Source organism: Scyliorhinus canicula, chromosome 6, assembly GCF_902713615.1.
Source record: "Scyliorhinus canicula chromosome 6, sScyCan1.1, whole genome shotgun sequence".
Classification (NCBI taxonomy): domain Eukaryota; kingdom Metazoa; phylum Chordata; class Chondrichthyes; order Carcharhiniformes; family Scyliorhinidae; genus Scyliorhinus; species Scyliorhinus canicula.
This window is the reverse complement of record NC_052151.1, coordinates 65,344,425-65,371,465: the sequence shown is the minus strand read 5'-3', so window position 1 is coordinate 65,371,465 and position 27,041 is coordinate 65,344,425. Positions and strand designations below refer to the sequence as shown.

Sequence of the window (27,041 nt, the reverse complement as noted above, 5' to 3'; positions counted from 1 at the left end):
TGTTATCACATTTCTTTGCAGTACTTACACAAGCTAAATCTGATGAGTAATTTCCATTAAAGTCAAGAAAGGAGACTACATGTCACTAACACCTTTTTGTATGTACATTCTTATTTTTACAAGGAGTATTTTGATGCTCATATGTATCCTCAGAAATTTTCACTAAAATTATGAATAGATTTTTTGGGAACATTTTTAACATTTTGGAAAATGTAACCAATTTCTCCAGTCATACTACCTCCAACACCATAATTGCAGGAGCTATGAGCTTACAATTAATTGACTTCAGAGAAATCAAAGAAGTTGATTAGGAATTTTATTGTTGAACAAAATTTGTGGAAAGTGTTCCTTTACTTACTCCATGTACCTGTTCATCACCTCTAGAAAGTCCTGATCGGAAACATGTACGTAATTAGTGGATAGCTGTATTTTACTATTATTGATGCAGCCAGATGGAAGCTCATTGTGTTTATCCCATTGCTCTGACTTCCCTTAATTTAAACATTTAGTGTGGTAGCCATCTAATGTTATTTGTTCTAAGTTTTAGCAACCCTAATTGTGCAAGGATATGAAAAGATGGACAGGTTGGTCCATACAGCCTGTCCCAAACAGTTATTGTGTAATGAGTCATCATGGCCTCAGGGTTCCTTTCCATTGGCAGTCATGCAATCACCTGGAAGGTGAAAACAAATTTTAAAAAACTGCTAGGTCAATCAGGGGAAAAATTTAAATTGGGGAGCCTCCTAAGGTGGTCATATGATGTCAGGAGATCAGTGAACATGAAGTGTATGCCCAACACCCAATCCATATTTGCACAGTGATATTAGCCATAACAAAGCAAATGTCCAGCTTATTGAACCATTACGATGGATCTATATTCACTACATAAGCTGGTAACTTAATCTAAGTGGCAATAACTCTGCATAGATAGATACTTCCTGAGATTTTACCAAGTTCTATGTGTTCATAGCACGGTAGCATTGTGGATAGCACAATTGCTTCACAGCTCCAGGGTCCCAGGTTCGATTCCGGCTTGGGTCACTGTCTGTGCGGAGTCTGCACATCCTCCCCTGTGTGGGTGGGTTTCTTCCGGGTGCTCCGGTTTCCTCCCACAGTCCAAAGATGTGCAGGTTAGGTGGATTGGCCATGATAAATTGCCCATAGTGTCCAAAATTGCCCTTAGTGTTGGGTTGGGTTATGGGGATAGGGTGGAAGTGTTGACCTTGGGTAGGGTGCTCTTTCCAAGAGACGGTGCAGACTCGATGGGCCGAATGGCCTCCTTCTGCACTGTAAATTCTATGATAGCTCAAATACATCCTCTGTATTCCCTAAGCTGTCTGGTTCAAATCATCATTCCAAGTAGTCATAGTCCAGTCTAGTGCCTTCATCATTCTCTCAAGTTATTGTGAAAACTAGAGTCTCTTAAACAGGCATCCTTCTGGTGACCCTTTCGTGTACCTTTATTCTCAATATTACTCACCTTCCGAGGGTCCTTAACTGGCCTCCTTCTACACTGTCAATTCTATGATTCTATGAAGTATTCTAGTGGAGGAGTAACCAGGCTCTTGTTCTTTTTGTTTTATATTGTACTGTCCTCACAATGCATCATAGTGCATTGCTCTATTTTCGTTCTCGTTAACTTCATCTTCAGAATGTACACCATCATAAACTTAAACTCTTAGGTTCCTTTCCCACTCAATCGACTTCAATTCTGTGTCAGGAATGGCATGCTTGGCATTAGAGCTATCTCTATGCTTGACACTACATTTATCTATATGAAATTACATCTTCTAGGTACCATTTCCCCATTGTATCTCTATCATCAGCAGATTATTTTGTCATTTGTGAACTTGGAGAGAGCTCATCTGGAACCTTAATATAGATCCTGAAGAGCAGTTGTATCACAATCTTGAGTAACCCGTTATGCAGCAATTTTCCAAAAAGTTTCTTAAAATTCAAGTATGCAATTTCCCTTCATTACCAACCTAGTTAGCTCAAACAATTGAAGTAAATGAGTGAGCCATGACTTTCTTTTCCAGAAGCCACCTTATGAGTCATTAAAGGTGCTCTATTGAGTTAGTTGTACAGATTACCTGTAATGATCTCTTCTAACGACTTTCTAATAACTGAAGTTAAGCAAATGAAGCTATAATTTCCTGCTTCTGATTTGTCCTCTTTAAATATTGGTGCTTCATTAGCTTCCCTCCAAAATCTATCTCTTGTGAACTATTAAATTGATAATTTTTATTCCAGTTCGTTTTCTGTCTTCGAGGACCTCTGCTGATTACTAGCAACTCCTACAGAGGGTTACTTCATGTAGTTGTGTAGATCTTTCTGCAATTTCTATTGGTGCAACTCAATATTTTACCATAAGATGTGATGAAGGAGTTACTGATCAGTCAGTAGATATATTTTTTCCAGTTTTTGAAATAATTATTGTTGGGTGGCTATATAGTTTCAACTATAGCCTGGTATGGGGAAAAAACATAATTCATATTTGTACAAATGAAACCATATGTTGAAACATAAGCAGGTGCTGGAATCTGAAGCAAGAACAAGCTGAAAAAATCAGCAGGTCTGGCAGCATTTGTCAGGAGAAAAAGCAGAGTTAACGATTTGCGTCCTTTTGGCTCCATGTCAGAACTGAGGAGAGAGAATCTGTAAGATTTTAAAGCGTAGTTGAGAGGGATTGGACAAACGTAGCAACTTTAAGAACAAAAGATGGGTGGCTTGGTGTGAGAGGGGCGAGAGGGATTTACATTGAGGCAATACATGCTCATAACCACGTATCCGCCCTTGGCCTGCTGCAATGTTCCAGTGAAACCAGGCGCAAGCTCGAGGAACAACATCTCATCTTCCGGGCACGTTGAAGCCCTCGGGACTCAACTTCGGCTGTTTTCGATTTTAACCTTCTCCTCCATCTTTAACCCTTTAAAAAAAATATCTCATACATGTATTGCCTCAATGCAACCCCATCTCCCCTTCCCACACCTGGCCATCTAGCTTTTGTTCTGAAGGTTGTTACATTTTGTTACAATTTCTCACAGCTATAATTTAAAATCCAACACGTTCTCAGTTCTGATGAAGATCCAAAAGGACTCAAAATGTTAACTCTGCTTTCTCTCCTTACAGGTGTTGCTCGACCTGCTGGGTTTTTCCCGTATCCTCTGTTCTTGTTGCATATGTTGACATATTTGCTATATGTCATTGAAATCTATACATTGCTGAAAATTTGAGATATGCTATTAAAGCTTTTTGTGTTTCACTCATCAGGGTAACTCAAAAGAATTTTCCAACTGTAACGGGGAACAACAATTTAGTGTATTAGAAGAGAGTGCAATGCCGTTACCGGAATCAACCTGATTTGAATTTGATCAAAGCTGGGCAGTTAACAGGCCATTCTCCACGGTAACGCTTCAACAAATTAGCATTCTCTTCTCATGGTATAAATTGCTGTTTCCCTGTTATGGTTGGAAAATGATGAGTGCAAGACCAAAAGCTTTGGTAGCATGTCTCCTTTATCAGCAATACTCGAGTTCTAAACTACCAAATGACCATTTGAAAATTATATACTTAACTGCATTTATTTTGATATTGTAGCTGCCCAGTTCATTTACAAAAGAGATGATTACAACCAAAGAGCCTTTGCAGAGGAACCTCTGGAAGAAGGTGATGAATATGCAGAAGATAAAGTTGAGGAACCTTCCCACAATAATCAGCCAATACCAAGTGGAGTTGACCAAGGTACACTTGTGAACACCATCGAGTACAAGTACCATTAATATAATTCAAATATAACTCTTGTATATTACAATTTTCTTTTGCATGTGTTTTGCCAAGTGAATAAAAGAACATAAATGAAAATTAATTGTAAGAAACTAAATCAGAGCAGTGATAGATATTTTGTGACTTGATCCAGTTGGCACAGTCGCTGTGTGCTTGGTGTGCTACTAATGTTCTGTAGAGGGTCCAGATTCTCATTTCATTTTTGAATCTTATTTGAACTCTATCATGCTCTGTACATTTTAGTGATCTTGATTGGTCAGGTGAGATAAGTTTCCCTTAGTGTTCCTAAGGAATTGTAAGGAAAACGTAGCTCACCTGACAATGCAAATGTTCTACAAGTTATTTAGAAATAAGACTATCTAGACCTTCATCTGTTTTGCCATTCTTAGTTTTGGCTGATTGGCACCTCAATTCTATTTACCCTAAAGCATGAAACATTTGTAGTCGTCTTCAGTTGTAGATGTCCATAAGACATAGGAGCAGAATTAGGCCACTTAGAAACTTAGAAAATTCTAACGGGATTAGACAGGGTAGATTCGGAAAGAATGTTCCCAATAGTGGGCAGCATGGTAGCACAAGTGGATAGCACTGTGGCTTCACAATGCCAGGGTCCCAGGTTCGATTCCCCGCTGGGTCACTGTCTCTGTGGAGTCTGCACATTCTCCCCGTGTCTGCGTGGGTTTCCTCCGAGTGCTCCGGTTTCCCCCCACAGTCCAAAGACGTACAGGTTAGGTGGATTGGCCATGTTAAATTGCCCTTAGTGTCCAAAGACGTTAGGAGGGGTTATTGGGTTACGGGGATAGGGTGGAAGTGAGGGCTTAAGTGGGTTGGTGCAGACTCGATGGGCCGAATGGCCTCCTTCTGCACTACGTTTTATGTTCTAATGGTGGGGGAGTCCAGAACCAGAGGTCATAGTTTGAGGATAAGGGGTAGACCTTTTATGACTGAGTTGAGGAGGAATTTCCTCAACCGGAGAGTTGTGAATCTGTACAATTCAGTACCACAGAAAGAGGTTGAAGCCAAAACATGTAATTTCAGGATGGAATTAAAGATAGCTCTTGGGGCTAAAGGGAATGGAGGGAAGGTGGGATCAGGGTATTGAACTTGATGATCAGCCAAGATCACAATGAATGGCGGAGCAGGCGCAAAGGGCCGAATGGCCTCCTCCTATTTTCTATGCATTTTTAGATGCAAGCCTGGAGAACATTGATTTCTTTTGCTGTCTCGACTTGGTAAGATCAACTGTATTTCTTCCAAAATAGAACTTATTATTTCTCTCAGCAACCGCACACAGATAACTGAAAACTAAGGAGTCTCTTTAACAACCACAGCCTATCTCCATGTTAGCATGGCACACTCTAGATGCTCCCAAACAGAAATGTAAATCAGTTACATGATACCTTCAAAACAACCCTTTGATTCATGACCCACATGAATAATCTATGTCTCTAATGGAGTTAATGGCCCTCTTTCCTCGCTTTTATGGTTCCACCAAGGAACCCCTTGTTTTCAAAGGTTTCTGGGAACTACACGAGCAATACAAATCACTTTCTGAAATAATTAGACCTCCTATCCTACCAAAATCTCAAAAATGGGCCATTCACTCTTTAAATTTTTCTTGGTGAAAGCTAATTATCCTAGGTTTGCATGAATTGCACTTATTTCAGGATTTTTCAGTCTCTTAATTCTTACATTTCTATTTATCTAACGTTTCACACTTCAATTCCTAAAACTAAAAGTTCATTTTTGAAACATGAACAATGAAATCAGATATTTGCAGCAAAACAATCAAAAGATCGAATATTTCAGGGTGTCTGCTGAGCTGCACCTGACCTATCTTCAATTATTATACTCTTGATGCCAGTGTTGTGGCTTCACAAAATTGTCTGGCAGTTTGATATTTGGATTAATTTTTTAATTCATCTTGATTTCCAATAGGAACAAAGAACAATAAAGCACAGGAACAGGCACTTCGGCCCACCAAACCTGTACCCGTCATACCACCCTTGACCAAAACCATCAGCACTTCCTTGTGCTGTATTCCTCGATACCCATCCTATCCATGTATTTGTTGAGATGCCTTTTGAATGCCTTTAATGTATCTGCTTCCACAACCTTTCCTGGCAACGCAGTCCAGGCACTCACCACCCTCTGTATAAAAAAAAAAACCTGTCTCCCACATCTCCTCTAAACTTTGCCCCACGGACCTTAAACCAATGTCCCCTGGTGACTGACCCCTCCACCCCAGGAAAGAGTGCATGCCCATCCACTCTATCCATGTCCCTCATAATCTTGTAGACCTCTATCAGGTCACCCCTCAACCTCCGGCGTTCTAATGAAAACAGTCCAAATCTATTCAGCCTCTTGGCATAGGTAACACTCTCCAAACCAGGCATCATCCTGGTAAACCTCCTCTGTACCCTCTCCAAAGCTTCCACATCCTTCTGGTAGTGTGGCGACCAGAATTGTGCTCATTATTCCAAGTGTGGCTGTACCAAGGTTCTATCAAACAGTAGCATGACTTGCCAATTTTTATACTCATGTCCTGTCCAATGAAGACAAGCATTCCATATGCTTTCTTGACTACCGTGACTACTTGTGTTGTCACTTTCAAAGATCTGTGAACGTGTACGCCCAGATCTCTCTGACCTATATTCCTAAGAGTTTTTCCATTTACTGTACATATCCCCTCTATGTTAGACCTACCAAAATGCATTACCTCACATTTGTCCGAATTAAACTCCATTTGCCATTTCTCTGCCCAAATCTCCAACTTATCTGTGTCCTGTTGTATCCTCTGACAAACGTCAACACTTTCTGCCACTTTCTGTCATCCGCGAACTTACTAATCAGACCAGCTACATTTTCCTTCAAATTGTTTATGTATGCTACAAACAACACAGGCTCCAGCACAGATCCCTGTGGAACACCACTAGTCATAACCTTCCATTCAGAAAAAACACCCTTCTGCTGCTACCCTTTGCCTTCTGTGACCAAACCAGTTCTGTATCCATCTTACTACCTCACCTCTGATCCTGTGTAACTTCACCTTTTGTACCAGTCTGCCATGAGGCACCTTGTCAACAGCGGTACCACATTAGCTATTCTCCAGTCCTCTGGGATCTCACCTGCAGCCACTGAGGATACAAAGATGCCAGTTAAGGCCCCAGCAATTTCCTCCCATGCTTCCCTCAGTATTATGGGGTAAATCGCATCCACCCCAGGAGACCTATCTACCTTCATGTTAAACAAAAATCCACTACCACCTCTTTTTCGATGTCACCATGACTCAGACTGTCGGCACAACCTATCCAAAAGTCATCTTCCACAAAGTCTTTTTCTTTGGTGAACACTGATGCAAAGTACTCATTTAGTACCTCGCCAAGTTCCTTTGGCTCAACACATAGATTACCCCCACTGTCCTTAAGTGGTCCAATCCTTTCCCTGGCCATCCTCTTGCTTTTTATATATGAATAAAGGGCTTTGGGATTCACCTTAATCCTACTTCCCAAGGACTTTTCATGACCCTTCTTAACCCTCCTAATTTCCCACTTCAGTACCTTCCCACTTTCTTTATACTCAAGGGTTTTGACTCTCACCAGCCTTCCTGACCGTACAAAAGCCTCCTTTTTCTTTTTGACGATGTTCACAATATCCCCGTTATCCAAGGCTCCCTAAACTTCCCATACTTATCCTTCGTTCTCTCAGGAACGTGACCTTCCTGAATCCTAATCAACAATCGCTTGAAAGACTCCCACATGTCTGATGTTGATTTACCCTCTGACAGCCGCACCCAATCCAAATTCTTCAATTCCTGTCTAATGTTATCATAATTTCCTTGCCCCAGTTTAGCTCCTTAACGCAAGGGTTACCCTCATCCCTATCCAAAAGTACCCTAAAACTTAGGGAATTTGGAAGAAAAGTAAAATAAGCTCTTGTTGATCAATAGCAGACCAAGTCAGCCAGGAAGGAAATTCCTGGTCCCCCTGTAAGTGCATGGTTACAAACCCACGTATAAAGATAACTGCCAATTTCTGATACAGCCATTTAAAAAATATTTGTTACTGGGATGTGGGTGTCGCTGGCCAGGCCAGCATTTGTTGCCAATCCCAGAGGGCATTTAAGAGTTAACTACATGTAGGCAAGACATGTAAGGATGCAGATTTTCTTCCCTAAAGGACATTCGTGAACCAGGTGGGTTTTTACGACAATCGACAATTGTCATTTTTATTGAATTATATTGAATTCAAATTCCACCATCTGCCCTGGCGGGATTCGAACCCAAGTCCCCAGAGCATTACCGTCGGTCTCTGGATTACTAGTCCAGTGACAATACCACTATGCCACTGCCTCCGTTGATTGATGCAGTGTGGATAACATCTGCAGTGTAGCTAACATCTGCTTCACCTGAAACAAAAGAACATACAGTCGTGGGCACTGAGACTCATTAAAAAATGTTGAAGATTATTTAAAATATTCTTAGAATGTAGGAAGGTGACAGACTATGAAGTAAATGGAACGGAAAATACCAGATGGGTCCTTCAAATTGTCAATATAATGGGATAGCACAGTGATGCTATTTAACCCCCGTACTGCCATTGCACCAACTTGCTCTGTAACCCTCAATACCCTTGCCAAGCAAAAATTGAACAGTTCTGAATTTTGATCGTGCCGCAACAGGTTTTTGGGGAGACAGGGTTCCAGATTTCCACTGCTCTTTGAGAAGAAATACTCTCTGGCATTCCTGAAAACCTGGCTCTAATTTTACAGTTATGTCCCCATATTCTTGATTGTTCTATTGGAGGAAATAGTTTCTCCGTTTCTATTCTATCAACTCCTTTAATCATCATAAATACCGTAATTAGATCACCTCTTAATTTTCTAATTTAGGGCAGCACGGTGGCCTAGTGGTTAGCACAGCTGCCTCATGGTGCTGAGGTCCCAGGTTCACACTGTCCGTGTGGAGTTTGCACATTCTCCCTGTGTCTGCGTGGGTTTCGCTCCCACAACCTAAAAATGTGCAGAGTAGATGGATTGGCCACGCTAAATTGCCCATTCATTGGAAAAAATAATTGGGTAATTAAATTTATTTATTTTTTAAATTCTAATTTTGAGGAGCGGAATTCTTAAAATGCATCTAGGAGAACTTTTTAAGCCAGTGCGCAGAAGGTCCTACAAGAGACGGGGAGGTCTTGGACTTGATTGTTGATATTGTACGTAACAAAGCCAGGCAAGTGGTTGAAGTATCAGTGGGGAAGCATTTTGAAGACAAAGATCATAACTCTGTTCGATTCAAGTTTGTTATGAACAATGGTGGGCCTAAATCAGTTATGATTTAGCCAGAATGGACTGGGAGCAGATACTTTTAGGTAAATCTGTAACTGAACAGGGGAATGTATTCAGGAAGGAAGTAGGGAGACTGCAGGGTCAACATGTTCCAATCAAGAAAAAGGGTGAGACCAACAAATCCAGTGAACTGGATGATTTAGATATGATGTACTGGGGATATACAGCATTAGATCAGGACCAAAAGGGAGACTTATGGCAGATATTGAGGGCTCAAAACAGCAGAGGCCCTCGAGGTGTGTTGAATGTGCAAAAGGGAACTTATAAAGGAAATTTGGAGAGCAAAAAGGGGTCATGAAAAGATACCGGCAGGTAAAATAAAGTTGCTTTACAAGCATATTAAGGGTAAAAGGATAACTGGGGAAAGAGTAGGGCCCATTAAGGACCACAGTGGTAATTTGTGTGTGGAGTCGGAGGACATTGGGAGGGTTCTTTGGAATACTTTGTGTCGGTGTTCACTAATGAGGAGGGATGGTACGGGTACAGAAATCGGGGAGAAGGGCTGTGATAAAATTAAAGAAATCGACATGGACAGAGAGGAGGTTCTGAGTCGGGGGGCAGACTTAAAAGTAGACAAAACTCCAGGGCTATATCCCAGGTTGTTGAGTGAGGAAATAGCAGGACACTGGCAATTTTAAATTCCTCTCTGGTCCAAGGAGCGGTACCGGAACTGGAGGATAGCCAATGTGGTACCATTATTCAAGATAGGAGGAAAGGATAAACCAGAAAACTATAGGCCAGTCTAACCTCAGTCTAACCTCAGTGGTGGGAAAACTATTGGAAGCACATCCGAGTGGCAGGAAGCAGAGGGTGAGGGTGATGGTCGAGGGGTGTTTTTCAGACTGAAGGCGTGTGTCCTGTGGGGTCCTGCAGGAGTCAGTTTTGGGGCTGTTGCTGTTTGTGGTTTCCATAAATAATTTAGATATGATGTAGGAGGGTTGATCAGTAAGTTATCAGATGATATCAAAATCGATGGGATGGTAAATAGTGAGGAGGATAGCCTTAGATTACAGGAAAATGTAGACAGGCTGGTCAGATGGTCTGATAAGTGGCAAATGGAATTCAAACCAGATAAGGTTGAATTGATGCACTTGGGAAAGACAAAGAAGGAAACGAGAAACAAGGACCCTGTGAAGCACTGAGGATCAGAGGAACCTTGGTGTTCATGTGCACCGGTCCATTAAGGTAGCAGGGCAGGTGGATACAATGGTTAAGAAGGCATATGGTATACTTGCCTTTATTAGCCTGACGCATTGGGTTAAGAGCAAAGAGGTTATGCTGGAACTGCATAAAATGTTGGTTAGGCCATAGCTAAAGTATTGTGTACAGTTCTGGAATTGTAGGAGGATGTGACAGCACTAGAACGGTTGCAGAGGAGATTTACCTGGATGCTGCCTGGGTGGGAGAGTTTTAGCTATGAAGAGAGATTGGATAGGCTGCGGTTGTTTTCCTTGGACAGAGGAGACTGAGGGGGACATTATTGGGATGTATAAAATTATGAGGGGCATGGTTAGAGTAGACAGGAAGAAACCTTTCTCCTTGGTGGAGGGATCAATGACCAGGGGCATAGATTTAAGGTAATGGGCAGGAGGTTTGGAGGGGATGTGAGGAAAAATTTTTCACCCGGAGGGTGGTGGGAGTCTGGAACTCGCTGCCTGAAAGGGTGGTGGAGGCAGGCATCCTCGTAACATTTAAGTATTTAGAGTGCACTTGCAATGCCAAGGCATACAAGGATATGGGCCAAGTGCTGGGAAATGGGATTAGAATATTTAGGAGGTTGTTCTTGACCGGTGCAGATTCGATGGACTGAAGGGCCTTTTCTGTGTTGTAGCCCTCTGTGACTCTATGTGCCACAGTTTAGCTGACTAATCTTTAATCTAATCTATTAATGTCCTTGGGAGCTCCAAGCTCCCATTTATGCTATTCACTGTACCATCTAATTGTTGTCAGCAAATTTATATATACAACTCTATTCCTTCACTTAAGTCATTTTTAAATCTAATGAAATACTGAAACCTCTGTATATTTAAATCCTTAGGAGTTGCAAGTAGTAATATCATGCCAATTGAAGTATACATCTATTTGTATTTGTTGCTGATATCCTAATGAATTCCTTAGGTTTGAGGCTGGAGGCTTTTTTTCTTGTATACTTTCTCACCTTATGGTGTGTTTGTGATTTCAGTCAGCAGCTCTGCATGGCACTGAGCAGAGATTAGGTGTACCTGTGGAGAAAGTAGTGTCAATCAGAACAAAGATGCCTTTGGGATATCGTGACAAATAAATGTATAGGATGGGAATAGAGGGATATGGACCCTGGAATTGTGGAAGATTTTAATTTAGACGGGCAGCATGGTCGGCGCAGGCTTGGAGGGCTGAAGGTCCTGTTCCTGTGCTGTACTTTTCATTGTTCTTTGTATTACCCTCCCCATTTCTTCCACCATTGTCTTGGATATCAAGAGCAAGGAACTGAGAGACATCTTTGCCTTTAAGATTGAGACCATCCAATTAGCTGCTTCTGTCACTTCTTTCCCTTCCACTATTGTGCCAAACTTCTTGTGACATTCTCCATTTATGTTTATTTGCCTTGTTTCTCTCCTGTCTCTTGTCTCCAAGCTCATCTTTCCATGAGACCCATTTCAGGCTCTCTGACCACTAAACTACTGACCACTCAACTTCCCTTCCTGGTTCCTATTTTAACTGATATTGTGAATGGGTCTAGGTCTTCATGGTCTCTTTCAAATCTGCTGTCATCAGCCCCCTACTCAAGCAAAAACAACTTTTGATCAGACCGCCTATCCTCACAAGCTGCCGTCACATTTTCCACTTCCCTTTCCTCTCCAAAATTTAAACGTGTTGCCGTCCATAGCCATACCTGTCTTTACCAGGACTCTGTTTCAATTCTTCCAGTCGGGTTTCCATACCGCCACAGTACCAAAACAGCTCTTAAAACCACTAATGACATCCTTTGTGACTGTGAGAAAAGTAAAATAACCCATCTCAGCCTTCTCAACCTTTCTTCAACCTTTGACATCCTCCTCCAATATCTTCCCATTGTCATCCACTTGGCTGTGATTGCACTTGCAACGTCTATTCGCACCTAATTATAGCCAGACTATCCCTTGCAAATGTTTTTCTTTCCATTCCTAAACAATTACCTCTGGTGCTCCCCAAAGAATCTATCCTTGGGCCCCCTCCTTTTTCTCATTAGCCTCTCAGAGCCATGATGTGAGAAAACACATCAGTTTCCGCTTGTGCTTTGACTATACCCAGTTTATCTCACACCACTGTTATCGTTCCTCCATTGTCTCTAGGTTAGTCAGACCATTTATCCAACATCCAGTGCCGGATGAGCAGAAATTTCCTGCAATTAAATATTGAGGCGACTGAAAACAGTCTTCAATTCCAGCCACAAACTTTGTTCCCTAGTCAGTGACTCCATCCATGTCCCTGGTAATTGCTGAGGCTGAGCAAGACTGTTTGCCACCTTGGTGTCATATTTTACCCTGAGATGAGCTTCTAACCACATGTCTGTGTCATCACTAAGACTGTAGTATTTCACCTACATAATATCTCTGAAGTCTGCCACTGCCTCAGTTCATGCTGCTGAAGCCCTTATCTTTGTCTTTGCTATCTCTGGACTTGATTATTCTAATGAACTCTTGGTTGGTCTTTACGTTCAATTTTCTGTAAACTTGAGGCCGTCCATAACTGTGCTTTCCGGTCCAGATTCAAACTTAATCCCATTTACCCATCGGTCCTGTACTCCCTTCATGGCCTTATCTATCCCATTTTCTGTAATCTCATCCAACCCTCTTTGTTTTCTGCCTTCCTCTGTTAGGAAAACAAAGGTAGTTTAAAGGAATTAGGTTTTTATTGGTAAAAATTAGAAATGAGTTATTGTCTTAACTATGTTTAATTTAATGTTTCTGTGCCTGGAAGGGTAAAACCGTTGGTTGGATTCATGTTGCACAAAGGCGTTTGTATGTGTGGGGGTTTGTTAAGTTCCAACTATGCTTTTTTGAGCTTAGAGAGAGTGACGACACGAAGAATAAATAAACCAGCAGTGGTTGCTTGGTGCTTCTAGGTAGAGAAGCTTTTAAGTTTTGGTTTATCTGTTTTATTGCAGTTGAAGATGGCTGGTGAGAGAAAAGGCAGCTCTCACAGCTCTGCTAGAAGCAGTTGATTTAGAATGCTAGAGAGAGAACATCACTCTCAGCATTGTTGGAAGAAATGCCATACCATGGAGTAGTATGGTTAGGAAAACAAGTGCAAAGATCTGAACAGCAGCTAGTTAAGGAAACTAGAGAAGTGAAGAGAAGTTTTCAAAAAGTCAGGTTAAAGGTAATAGAATAGAGCACTGTTCAGTAAAGACAGATTGAACTGAGAAGAACACAGACGCCAGAACGATACCTGAAGTGATTTGCAGGTTTGAGAGATTTTACTACAGCCTGTGGAACTGGAGTTAAAATAACTATGGAAATCGGTACCTGGATCTCTGAGTTTGTGTAACAGCAGTTCAGACATGTTCTTGGGTTTAGAATGGTACTGGTTGAGACTCATGAACAATTTTCAGCTTATTGTCTTATATGGGAAAACCTCCTTGCCAGAAAAAGAGGCACAAACCAAATGAATTTGATAAATGATTTCTAAAACCACAACATCTTAGATTTAGGTTGAAGTGAGTTCCTCGACCTGATCAGCTGCACAAGCTACAATTATTTTTCTTGCTAAGGAAAGCTAAAAACGATCATTATTGATCCAATGGAGATGTGAGTGAGAATGCATTTGGGTGAGGAGCCTTCCTCTCTGCGTGAAGTGCGCAGTCTCCATTTGGAGTTTTTCGACAATGAATTTTAACTTGACAAGTGGGAAGAGTTACTTTCAACTGCTCCATGTGCTAAAAGTATCAACACACAATTTAAACTATCTGAAGAATTTGTTTTTGAACACTTATTTGAAAATATACATTTAGAAAAAAGTTTTGAATTAGTGCTGCTCCACTCAAATGCTTTCCCCTACATTCATAAAGAGATTTTCTTGATATATGATTACTAGAAACTCTCTGAATATGCTTTTCTGTTACAGCGCGTCTACATTACTGCTTAGATGAAATACGAGAAGTCTTAGGGGATTCTGTATCAGAACAAGTGTTGGTTGACGCTGTGCTGAATAGTCAGTATGATGCACATAAAGCCCTGGACCTTGTGCTTTCTGAGGACAGCCAGCAAATCTCAAAAGTAAAGACCCAGAGTACAGCCCCTGCACTGAAATCCACAATAGGTATGTGAACTTTCTAGGTTACTTTGTTTTTTTATGCGTGCCCCAGTGACTTCAAATTTGCAAAATATTGTTTGAAAAATTGTATGTTGATATTCTATAATCAAAAATAAAACTTGAATGCACAAGCTGAATTTGACTCGGTTGGTGGAGCAGATGAAGGAGGACTTTAGAAGGTGGGATATGCTCCCGTTGTCATTGGCGGGGAGGGTGAGACGATGAAGGTGACGGTTCCCACGATGTCTTTGTTTGTATTTCAGTGCCCGCTTATTTTTATCCCCAAGGCTTTCTTTGAGAGGGTGAATGCAGTCATCTCTGGGTTCATGTGGGCGGGTAAAACCCCGTGGGTAAGGAAGGCGCTGCTGGAGTGGGGTCGAGGGGAGGGGGGTGCTGGCCCTACTGAATTTCAGGAACTGCTACTGGGTGGCCAACATAGCAATGGTTAGGAAGTGGGTAGTGGGGGAGGGGTCGGTGTGGGAGCGGGTGGAGGCAGCCTCATGTAGGGGCACAAGTTTAGGGACACTGGTAACGGCATCTCTGCTGTTCTCTCCGGCTCGTTACTCCACAAGTTCGGTGGTAGTGGTGGTCTTGAGGGTGTGGGGACAGTGGTGGAAGCACATGGGAGTGGAGTATGGACACCTGTTTGTGGTAACCACTGGTTTGTGCTGGGAGAGGGCTGGATGGGGAGTTTTAGAGATGGCAACGAGCTGGGATCGAGTGGTTTGGGGACCTGTTTATTGATCGCAGCTTTCCGTGCTTGGATGAGTTTGAACTGCCCAGTGGAAATGGGTTCTGATACCTGCAGGCGAGGGACTTTGCGCGGAGGCAGGTCTCGACCTTTCCACACCTACTGCCCCAGGGGTACAGGGTAAGGTAGTGTCGAAAATGGGAGTGGGGGAGGGGACGGTCACCCTGAGTAGAGTCAACGCGTCCTCTTGTGTGCCAGGCTTAGCCTGATGCAATTTAAGGTGGTCCACAGTGCGTATATGACTGTGGCCCATATGAGCAGGTTCTTTGAAGGGGTGGAGAATAGGTCTGGGCGGTGTGCGGGAGGGCCTGCAAATCATGTCCACATGTTTTGAGTATGTCTGAAGCTTAGGGGATTTTGGCAAGGATTTGCCAATGTCATGTCAATGGTATTGAAGGCCTGGGTGGTTCCAAGTCCAGAGGTGCGATTTTTGGTGTGTCGGAAACCCGGGAGTCCAGGGGGGCGAGAGGGGCCGATGTGTTAGCCTTGTCCTAGGCCTCCCTGGTGGTCCGGTGATGAATCTTATTGGTGCAGAGGGACTCGGAACCCCTGAAATCGGGGGTATGGGTCAGTGCCATGGCCGGGTTTCTCAGGCTTGAGAAGATCAAGTTCGCCCTGAGAGGATTGATGCTAGGGTTTGCCCGGAGTTGACAGCCGTTTATCGATTTCTTTGGGGAAATTAAGTTGTCAGCAGAAAGTGGGGGGTGGGTAAAGAGAAAGAGGGAGGTGTGGAGTTGGTTGAGATGGTAAATAGTGGGAAAGGCGATTGGGGAACTGTGTATGTAAGCCATGTTGGATGGGTTTGGTTGTTGGTTGGGTGGGTGTTATTTGTTTTGTTTTTTTCCTCTTGAAAATAGTTAAAATTATATATGCCTTCATAAAATATTTTCAATGAATAAATAAGTAAAACTTGGCTAATTCGATAGGTAATCATTGTTGATTTTTTTTGTTGGATTTCACCATGCATTTGAAGTTGTGGCATAGCATATTAGTGCAGAAATTGAAAAACCAATGGGTGTGTCTCACTGCCTTCTACACATAACTGGAGTGTGTTTATATCTTCTTGAGATAGTCAGGTGTACGACTAACATGCTAAAAGCTAATTGACTGCATGTTTAACCATGGATTCTGGTTTAACTGCCAGTTTACAGACTTTCAGGAGCACGCCAGATTGGACAAGGTGAGAGTACAGCAGGGACTGAGCTTTGACGAGTTGGAAAGCCTTCAACTGCACAGATATGACAGCTCCTTCTTTGCCTAGCTCCTATGCTCAGAGGACTTGAATCATTGTTTTGGGGATGATTTCCAAGAGGTAATTTCTACTAGCCATGCATTTTTGACTTGGATTTGCAGTCCCCAGCTATCATTCCTCTCAGCAGCATGGGAGCCACGAATGCAGCTCTGAGCAACAGCAGATTTCCCGTATCTCTTGAGGATAGAGGGGTTGGACCCACAGAGTTGCAGCTTGTAGGAAGTGATACCCCAAGGTATATAGGTGGAGAGTGAACTTTCTGGATATAACTGAGCATAAATATATCAGGAGGCATAGACTCTCTTGTTGGTCTTTTGCTGTGACATTTCTAACTTCTTAGATAAAGGCTGCCAAGTGAACCAGAGTGCCATTGATGGTCAGTCACCACAGAATTGATAGGCCGATTGGCCTCTTTCTGCACTGAAGGGATTATATGCTCTTTGTCTCCTGCCAGGAAATCTGGTTGTGACGTTGTAGAATCTTGGAATCTAATTATGAAGAGTGCAGGTCCCAGATGACTGATGCCATGTATGTGAGGGCAGCAGAGAGAACTGTAGCTGTAGGAGAAGGAAGGTGCTAACTTTCTGCATTTTTGGAAGAGGAACCTGATGTGGCCAGCGTACCTGGAGCCATCGCTTAGCTGCCGGGGATGCATGGGATGGACTCATTTAAGCTTCAGCCGATAAGACAATCACACACCAATACAGAACTCAATATGTACACCACCAGCACAGTAGTCCCACAGTCAAAAATCCATATCTCTCAACTGACATCCATTGCTTCTTTCCTACTCTTCTCATACTATTTTCCTCAACTCTGAAGGCCACTTGGCAGGCGATTGGACAAAGGGGATGACTGGACAATGAAATGAAAATGAACAATGGAGTTTTGAAATAAAATTTGTTGTATCAATGTCAACAATAGTAATGACAATTTAGTAAGCTTACGAACACCAAAATGAAACTACAAAGTCTTTCTCTTCCTTTTCCTATTATTCTGATGTGACACTACCCTTATAGCTTTACTGAGCTAGAAGCAGGTTGCACATTCCCCTGCTTTGACTGCTGAGATGCTCGTGGCCAACATCCTCTGGATTTTGGAGCCAGTTAGGGGTCCACCAAAGGCTGCTCAGCCTGCATATTCTGGGGCAGAGTCAGCCATCGTGACAGAAGGCAGAATATGGGATTTTGACTCCGGCAGGGGAGAGGTGGGGGACTGCTTTGACCAGAGTTCCCAAATTTCATGTAACCTTTCTCCATCTTCCCCTTCATGGCATAGCTGCACTTCACTGTTAGCCTGGAGTTGGAGCCCACTGTGCTACACGTCACTGAGGAATTGAATGGCCAAGGCAAGGCTTTCCTCCAATCTTTTTAAACTCACAGACCAAGTGTGCAGGCCGTTGATTAGGACCATCATACACTTCACATAATCACAGAATACTGCAGTGCGGAAGAGACCTTTCAACCCATCGCGTCTGCACTGACGCATGAAAGACGGCTGACCTGTCTTCTTAATCACAGTTGCGACCACTTGACCGTTGCCTTGAATGTTATGACATGCCAAATGCTCATCCAGGTACTCTTTAAAGGATGTGAGGCCACTCACCTCTGCCACCCTCCCAAGAAGGGCATTCCAGGCCATCACCACCCTCTGTGTAAAAAGGTTTTTCCTGGTGAATCGCTTCCGCACGCCCTCCAGTGAAATCACATTCTTCCTATAATGTGGCGATCAGAAAGGCACACAATACTCCAGCTGTGGCCTCACCAAAGTTTTTCAACTCCAATCTGACTTCCCTGCTTTTGTAATTTATGTCTCTAGTTTGACTGCTGCATCTGATGCTCCATATAGCTGTATACTCTGCATAGAGGTGGGCATCAACACAAAGACTAAGATATCATGGAATTCATGGTGACGATGGACCTTTTTCTGGATTATCGTTCTCTAATAGTGCACGGCGCCTTTGGACAGGCTGACAGACATCACATGTTTCTGTTGGTGCTCATAATAGTCCTCTTTGTCAATGATTCCTGAGGCTCACCATCATCATTCAGTTGAACTGAGCTGGGAGCATCCTGTGGTCTCCAACAGGGTGTCTCTACTACTTTCTCTGTTTGCAACATCTGCTTCTGCTCATTTGTAATGTGTTGCTCACCATGTAACAATTCAACTACCTGTGTGGGTCCTACTAAGATGTTTCTATCGGACCTGGTGAAAGATGCACATGAGACATGTGACAGTGCTTCGTCAGGGTTTGACTTCCTGTGAGAAATCTTTGTCCTTCCCTGCCACCTGTTCCTGGGTGATGAAAAACAAATTACAACTCCAAAGTTGAAAGGGTTCAAAGTCAATGGTGTGTAGTTCAACATGTTTCAGTGACTGCTGACATCAAGTTGCCTTGAATAAGTGCTGTGTGTTTGTAGCTGTGTGATAATCTAATTCTGTTAATAGGAGGGTGCGAAGCCCTCATCTGTCCATCATCAATAGCCATACATGCTGAGGCCAGGCTTGTCACCAGTGTGTTAGCCACATGTGACGACTGGACAGGACTGGGAGGCCACCCAGGTTCTCTGCCTCTATGCAGCGGGAGAGTGAAGATAGTTCTATTGCGAGGATGGAATGATAATACTTGTGGAGGGTGACGGTGGCGATAGGATGAGTGTGAGTGGTAGCTGGGGGATGTGAGGAAGTCTCTGAGCAAACACAAATGGGTGGATGTATTTTAAGTGCTGTATAAGAGAAGGTTGAGGAAATCTGTGGTTGTTGACACTTGAATATGGCATGTCACTTGTTTCCTGTCCTGATGATGTCATTAAAACGCTTGCTGTAATATATCCATGAACAAGGGATGTTGCGGGCCCAGTTGATATTTGAACTGGGCGGGGCGATCCCAGAATGGAACCTTGGCTCAAAAGATAGTACATTTGTTTTTTATAAAAAGGGAGGAACAGAGTCACAGGACTGCAGATTAGTTTTAATAAGAAATAAAACTTGATTAAACATGAAAAAGTTGGATTATGATGCAATACTCTTTTTCTCTGCTCCCTTCTTAGGTTAACAATTGCGCACAGGTTTTAGGATTAACATGGATTACAAAGTGTATTGTAATTTACAATGGTCGCATTAATACATAAAATGACTGGGCAAATACACTCTCCACTCTGAACCCCAAGTGAATATTTGTGGATGTAATAATAATAATCGCTTATTGTCATAAGTAGGCTTCAATTAAGTTATTGTGAAATGCCCCTAGTCGCCACATTCCAACGCCTGTTCGGGGAGGCCGGTACGGGAATTGAAACCGCGCTGCTGGCCTTGTTCTGCATTACAAGCCAGCTGTTTAGCCCCTGACCAGTCTCGTCAGAATTCCCCCAGACGATTAATTTACAAGCTCCACTCCCAAAAACATGCTTTAAAATCATTTCTCATAATTGTGCTTTCCCTTAGCATTTTACATTTCGAACTCCAGACCAGGTTTTCCATATGACACTTTAAACAAAGCTTCAGCTCCACTTTTGGCAGAAAATCCAGTCCAGGATTTTACACCAACCCCTTTAGGATTTCTTTGTCTTGACTGTTGTGCAAACTGTTCACAATTGCTTTAACTCTCAATTCCCAGGCTGTATTAAAATGGGATCAAATGTTTGATTTACCTTTGAAGATTACTGTCCCACTTTAAATCTGGTTACTGCAATTGTCCCTTTAACTTAACACTTTGTTTACTCTTCCTTGAATTCTTCTGAACAATACTTTGGTCTCTGTTCACATGATTCCAGTCGTTCCAAATATTCTTTCTGTCCCAATTCCCTGGTTAACTGGACTGTAACTTGTGGTTTAGGAAGCTCTTTGCAGCTCCCGTTCTGTCTGGTCTTTCTTCTGACAGAGCTGAGAGATGTTCACTCCCCGAAGTTCTGCCTCCAACAAGCAACAAATTCAAATAAAACTTAAAAACTTTTTTTTATCCTTAGTAGGGCCCCCAGTTGCTAAGCAACCCCTGCTAGTTCCATTTATTCTTCACGCCATAGCCCTATATAAGCACATTTGAATCACAGTTGGAATTGAAACCAGCACCTACATATACAAACCCATTTGTCCAGCGTAAATCTAACTATGTTATCCTTCTAGGCACATAAACATTAAATTAAACCTACTTAAAATTATACCTTATTTCTAACGTTTACCAATACAAATATAAATCCCTTAAAACTACCTTTATTTTTCTAACGGGAAAGTTTGGTTTCTGAGGTGGGCTTCTTCCTCTGTCTGTTGGGAATAAAATGTCCCTGTAGACCCTTTATAGCCTGCAGCGTGATGTCCAGCGTGATTCCCTTTATAGCCTGCAGCGTGATGTCCTTTATAGCCTGCAGCGTGATATCCAGCGTGATGTCCTTTATAGCCTGCAGCGTGATGTCCTTTATAGCCTGCAGCGTGATGTCCAGCGTGATGTCCTTTATAGCCAGCAGAGTGATGTCCAGCGTGATGTCCTTTATAGCCTGCAGCGTGATGTCGAGGACGTCCCTGTAGACCCTTTATAGCCTGCAGCGTGATATCCAGCGTGATGTCCTTTATAGCCTGCAGTGTGATGTCCAGCGTGATGTCCTTTATAGCCAGCAGAGTGATGTCCAGCGTGATGTCCTTTATAGCCAGCAGAGTGATGTCCAGCGTGATGTCCTTTATAGCCAGCAGAGTGATGTCCAGCATGATGTCCTTTATAGCCTGCAGCGTGATGTCCAGTGTGATGTCCTTTATAGCCTGCAGCGTGATGTCCAGGACGTCCCTGTAGACCCTTTATAGCCTGCAGCGTGATATCCAGCGTGATGTCCTTTATAGCCTGCAGCGTGATGTCCTTTATAGCCAGCAGCGTGATGTCCAGCGTGATGTCCTTTATAGCCAGCAGAGTGATGTCCAACGTGATATCCTTTATAGCCTGCAGTGTGATGTCCAGGACGTCCCTGTATACCCTTTATAGCCTGCAGCGTGATATCCAGCGTGATGCCCTTTATAGCCTGCAGCGTGATGTCCAGCGTGATGTCCTTTATAGCCAGCAGCGTGATGTCCTTTATAGCCTGCAGCGTGATGTCCAGCGTGATGTCCTTTATAGCCTGCAGCGTGATGTCCAGCGTGATGTCCTTTATAGCCTGCAGCGTGATATCCAGCGTGATGTCCTTTATAGCCTGCAGCGCGATGTCCAGTGTGATGTCCTTTATAGCCTGCAGCGTGATGTCCAGCGAGATGTCCGTTATAGCCTGCAGCACGATGTCCAGCGTGATGTCCTTTATAGCCAGCAGCGTGATGTCCAGCGTGATGCCCTTTATAGCCTGCAGAGTGATGTCCAGGACAGTTTTTCCTTGTTGATAGAACCACAACTGGCAAGTGAGAGACTGTTGCAGGGGCAGATATTGAAACTTAAAATCAGGTGCAGCTTATGATCACACCCACTTGTTCCAACTGGCCAGGGAAATGTGAAGTGTAAGGGTAGTTGTGGCTCAATTAAGGAACCACTGAAAAACCTGCTCACTAACTTACACCCACCCACTTTCTCCCCAACCTTGCTGGGGTGAGTGGGTGCTAATGTTTTAATTCAGCCCCAAGTCTCAGTCGTCTTTTATAGCATGGTTTCGATCATATTTTACTCCGAATATTATTGTAATGAGCGCTCTCCCAGGTGCTGCTTTGCTACCTGAGTCCATATCTTCAGTTAAATACCTATTCTATAACAAAGCTTTATATCTTTGGAAGCGAGGGTGGTTACAATATTATAAGACTGGAATTTGTTGGAGTCAGTTGATGAGAAGATGCTATTGTTGAGCCAGTAGTACTTGTGTGATAAACATTTTGCTGGATTTTAACTTCCTTGACTTTCTACCATTTAATTTTATTTAGTTTTACACTGTATTATGTTTAATACTCAGCATATCCTCGATGACAGATCTTATTTAATTGAAAAAACTATTTGAACAGCTCATTGGGTATCTCTGTTCAATTTGTTGTGAAAAAACCTGCATCATAAGGGTTTATTTCATCATGAAATGGGTGTAGTAAAACATTTCAGAAATAGGTAAATAGGAAACTCAGGATTTGAACAGTGAATATGTTTTTTGTGCCTCGGTTTTGACAAAATTAATGAATCTAATTGTCAGAAATCTTAGGAGAGGGAGTAAAAACAGAATGTAACTTCTATTTTAGCAATATAGGATATGTTTAAAAAAACAAACACGAAACGTTAGCCCAAGAGGTTTGCTACTTTTTGACTAATATCAGTCTGCCTACCATCTCATCATACATACCCTGCCATTGCCTCTTGTTAGAGTAGCACGTCTGGTTGGGCATTTCAACCAGCTTACACTAATTCTTTCAATGACCATTCATTTATGCTGCTTTTTAACTTCTTTGGTGTAGGGACAACTCAAGAACATAAGAAATAGAAAGAGGAGTAGGCCATTCACCCCTTTGAGCCTGCTCTTTCATTTATTAAGATCGTGTCTGACCTGAACACGGCCTCAACTCAACTCTCCTGCCTGATCCTGTAACCCTTGATTCTCTTGTAGATCAAAAATCTGTCCAACTCAGCCTTACATATATTCAGTGATCCGACCTCCACTGCTCTCTGGGGCAGAGCATTCCAAAGGTAACTATAAGAAAATCTTGGTCATCGCCATCTTATTCTGAAACTAAATTCCCCCACAAAGGGAAACATTTTCTCAGCGTCTAACCCATCATAGAATCATAGAATTTACAGTGCATAAGGAGCCAATTTGGCCCATCGAGTCTGCACCGGCCCTTGGAAAGGGCACCCTACCCAAGCCCACACCTCCACCCTATTCCCATAACCCAGTAACCCCACTCCACCTTTTGGACACATGGCTAGTCCAACTAACCTGCACATCTTTGGACTGTGGGAGGAAACCGGAGCACCTGGAGGAAACTCGCGCAGATACGAGGAGAACGTGCAAATTCTGCACAGACAGTGACCCAAGCTAGGAATCGAACCTGGGACCCAGGAGCTGTGAAGCAACTGTGCTAACCAATATCCTACCGGCCATCAAGTCCTCTCAGAATCCTGTATGTTTCAAAAAAGCACCTCTCATTCTTCTAAACTCCAATAAACATAGATCCATCTTGCTCAATCTTTCCTCCTAAGACAATCGCTTCATCCCAGGAATGAGCCTCGCACGCATTCTCTGAACTGCCTCCGATGCCAGCATATCCTTCCTTGAATAAGGAGACCAAATTTTTTGTCCAATTAAGGGGCAATTTAGCGTGGCCAATTCACCTACCCTGCATATCTTTTGGGTTGTGGGGGTGAAACCCATGCAGACACGGGGAGAATGTGCAAAGGACACCAAAGCTATATCGAGTGCTATAGGTGTGGTCTCACCAATGCCCTGGATAGTTGTAGCAAGTCCTCCATACTTTTATACTCATCCCCCTTACAATTAAGGCAATGTTTCATTTTTCTTCTTAATTACCCGCTTTACTTGCATGCTAGCTTTTTGTGATTCACGGACAACCGGATCCTTCTGTGCTGTAGCATTCTATACTCTCTCACCTTTCAAATAATATTCTGTTTTTCTATTTCTTCTATGTCCCGACATTATGTGCCATCTGCCAAATTTTTGCTTGCTCACTTAGCTTTCTAGATCCCTTTGCAGACTCCTTTGTGTTGTTGCTCATTCTGGGTGAGTGTGCTTTACACTCAATTTGGCTCTGTTTTATTCCTTAGCTCTAGAGTCGCCAGGTATCGTTAAGATACCGTTTCAAGTTCAAGTTCAGACCAATAACTCAATACACCAGTTAGTAAGTTCAAACAAGACACGTTTATTATAATACAGTTATCTACTACTTATGCATATAAAACTACAAGACTAGGCTAATCCTACCACTAACAGGCCAATAGTTATCTGGAATAAGGGAACTGCCGGATCAGGGAGCAATGGCCTCTTGCTTTGTTCTGGATCCGCAGGCTTCCAGTCGATGTGGACTAAAGGGGTCAGGAGTGTCTACTCTCGTAGCGTGCGTTGTATGACACACTTGATGGCGGCTGCTGACCAGGCCCCTCCTTCTCAAGGTTCTTCTACTGCAAAGGTGTTCTGCTGGGAGGGCCGGCTAAGAGAGCGAATCAGTCCTGGGACCTGACTTTTATAGGTCCCAGGGGCTTCGCATCCTTCTGGGCGGACCCTCTATAAACCTGCAATCGATTGAGTCTCTTCCCAGTCGATTGATTTGCATTTCCCCAATAACGGGGCCGATCCTCGATCACCGGGCGGTTCCTTACACCTTATTGGTGTCCTTTGTCTTAGACTCCACTGGCGCCGGAATGTCTGACCTTCCATAGAATGTTTCAATTGCAGTTAACTGTTGTGTCCATTGTGCCTGGGAATCACCGTAAATCGCTTCATTAATATGCGCAACTCGTTAGTTACAATTCTGTCGGGTTTCTGTGGCAGCTAGAATACAGGGGATTCTGCAGACTGCTTGTTTCTTTGCCAATGTCCATTTTTCCCTGTAATCTTTGTGTTCTTCCATTCTGTGTGAGGAAGTGGCCAACCCAGGTGGCTACACTCTCTCCTTGTGATCCTAACGCGAAAGCGTGAAGGATCACCTAAGTACGGTGTCTCTGTTTCCCTGACCTCAGCGAGTTCTATGGCCTCTGCACTTTTAACTCTGCAGAAAAATTTTAACCACAATCTCTACTTGGCGCTATGTCGTAGGGGACATGCATTGCCAAAATCACAACGGGAACCTCTAACTATCCTTAAATAAACTACACTCACTTACATGCAATCATTCTAAACTTCCTATCAATACGAACTTACAGTAGCATTCATGGTAAATTTCTCTGACTCGGCAGTTGAGCTCAGAGGTACAAACATTTAAAAGTTCCTTTTATTTACATGGCATGGCAACAACGAAAAGAAAATCCTTTATTCACATTTCAAGGGGTTCGGGGGACTGATGGAAACCGAAGATAGGGGATCTCATCCTATATACCGTTGAGGTACGAGAGCGGTAGGCTCTTCTTCTCCATTTCCTCATCCGAAGGGTCTGAACTAGGATGCAGACAATCGCTAGTGCCAAAAGCGATTCTATCACATAAGACAAGGAGTACCAAGTTAGAAATCTGGTACACCAGGTCGGGGTACTGTTGCTGTTTACTGGGCTTGGAGCGGTCTGTGTCTGGGAAACATTAACGGCCGGGGTGGGGGTAAGGTGGTTTGCGTTCGCGCGCAAATATACAAAGGCGATGAAGAAAAATACAGTCGCGGCTGTCATCTTCCTTCTCTCTTCTCTTCCTTCTGTTCTCTTTCTTGTTGATCTTGCTCTGATCCTGCTTTGATCCCTCCTTCGAACGTCCGAAAGCTAGAGGATCAAGCATAGTATCTGTTAGTGTTCTGCTTAATACCTCGAATTATAGTATATCTGTCCTCTTGTGCCAATGTTTCCCTTTATGAATGGTCAAGTCACTCCCTGTGACTCCCCTCATTTTTTTTTTTCAAAACGAATTTAGGACCAGTCATATACTCAAATACTGTACCACTGCGAGCCATCTCGCAGGCTTTGCAATTTAATATCCCACTGTTTCTGGATGTAAATAGCATTTGGGGTGGCAACCAAAGGGCTAGCTAAACAAAGGAAACAAAAACAAACTTTTTAGAAATAAGACTTTCGAATGAGTTGCGTATGGGCCGCGACCGGTAAGATTTGGGTGGAATCCCCGGGTAGGGCGTGCTGTGCTGTACCCGAGCTTAGTTGACCAGTGGGGTGGTCCTCAGACAGGGCGGGTCCTCAATGCCGTTTCTCCACTGCCTGAGTGACCTGAACCGAACGGGCAAGAATGTAGTCATCATGGGGGTTGCCTCTTCTGTCCTCCAAACAGAAGAGCAGTTATGAAACTGGATCTAGGGAGCTCCCAGTGGATTCAAGGGAGAAGCCTTTAGCTGGGCTTCAGACATTCCAGCTGATCTGGCGTCTTACAAGTTCTCAAAGGTTTCGGCGGACAAAACTTCCGTCGAATTAGAAGGGTAGTTATGAAATGGCCTCGGGAACAAAACATCTTCACTACAGAAGAACAATGACGAAATGTGAGATGGTCACAAACTTTTCAACTGAAAGTCTTGTGGCCAATCCTCCTAGTCGTAACTGATCCAAAAACAAACAGAAAACAAACAAACATGAAACAAACATACTGCAGGTTCCATCAGAAAGGACACCGTTTATCTCTCAAGCGGTTCCTCTTTTTACATCATCTGGACACCTCAATTCTCTTCATTCTCTGCGAACAGGGTCGCAAAGGCGTTGCCGTGTCGGGAGTCAGACTTAAAGTCATCCTCTTCTCCCGGATCCGATACCCTTGTATGGATCAGGCATGCTATGAGTGCGTTGTGTGACCGAGGGTCTCTCTCGTCATTCCGGACGAGCCTGTAAGAGTTGTCTCGGTGCCAAATGGTTGTGTCCAAATTTGTGTGAACGTTGTCGGGGTCGTCATAGTTGGGCGGTGGGTCTGGGTGTGGGTCTGGTGTCTTAATGTAAGTGATCTCCAAATCACTGTAGTCGGGGTCGTAGTTTGTGTGTGTGGGGTCTGGTGTTTCAGGGCAGTAGAGAGGCGTGCTGTGGCTGTCGCCAAAGTCACACCGG

At 43.2% G+C, this 27,041-nt stretch overlaps 1 protein-coding gene across 2 annotated transcripts in view; it reads left to right on the top strand.

Moving 5' to 3' along the window:
* hbs1l (HBS1-like translational GTPase) overlaps positions 1-27,041 on the top strand; it is a 208,211-nt gene that overhangs the window by 18,265 nt on the left and 162,905 nt on the right. For both annotated transcript variants that reach the window (XM_038799399.1, XM_038799398.1), the window contains exons 3-4: positions 3,601-3,744; positions 14,218-14,412. In XM_038799399.1, the coding sequence (XP_038655327.1) occupies positions 3,601-3,744; positions 14,218-14,412 (339 nt within the window). The remainder of the gene's footprint in view (positions 1-3,600; positions 3,745-14,217; positions 14,413-27,041) is intronic.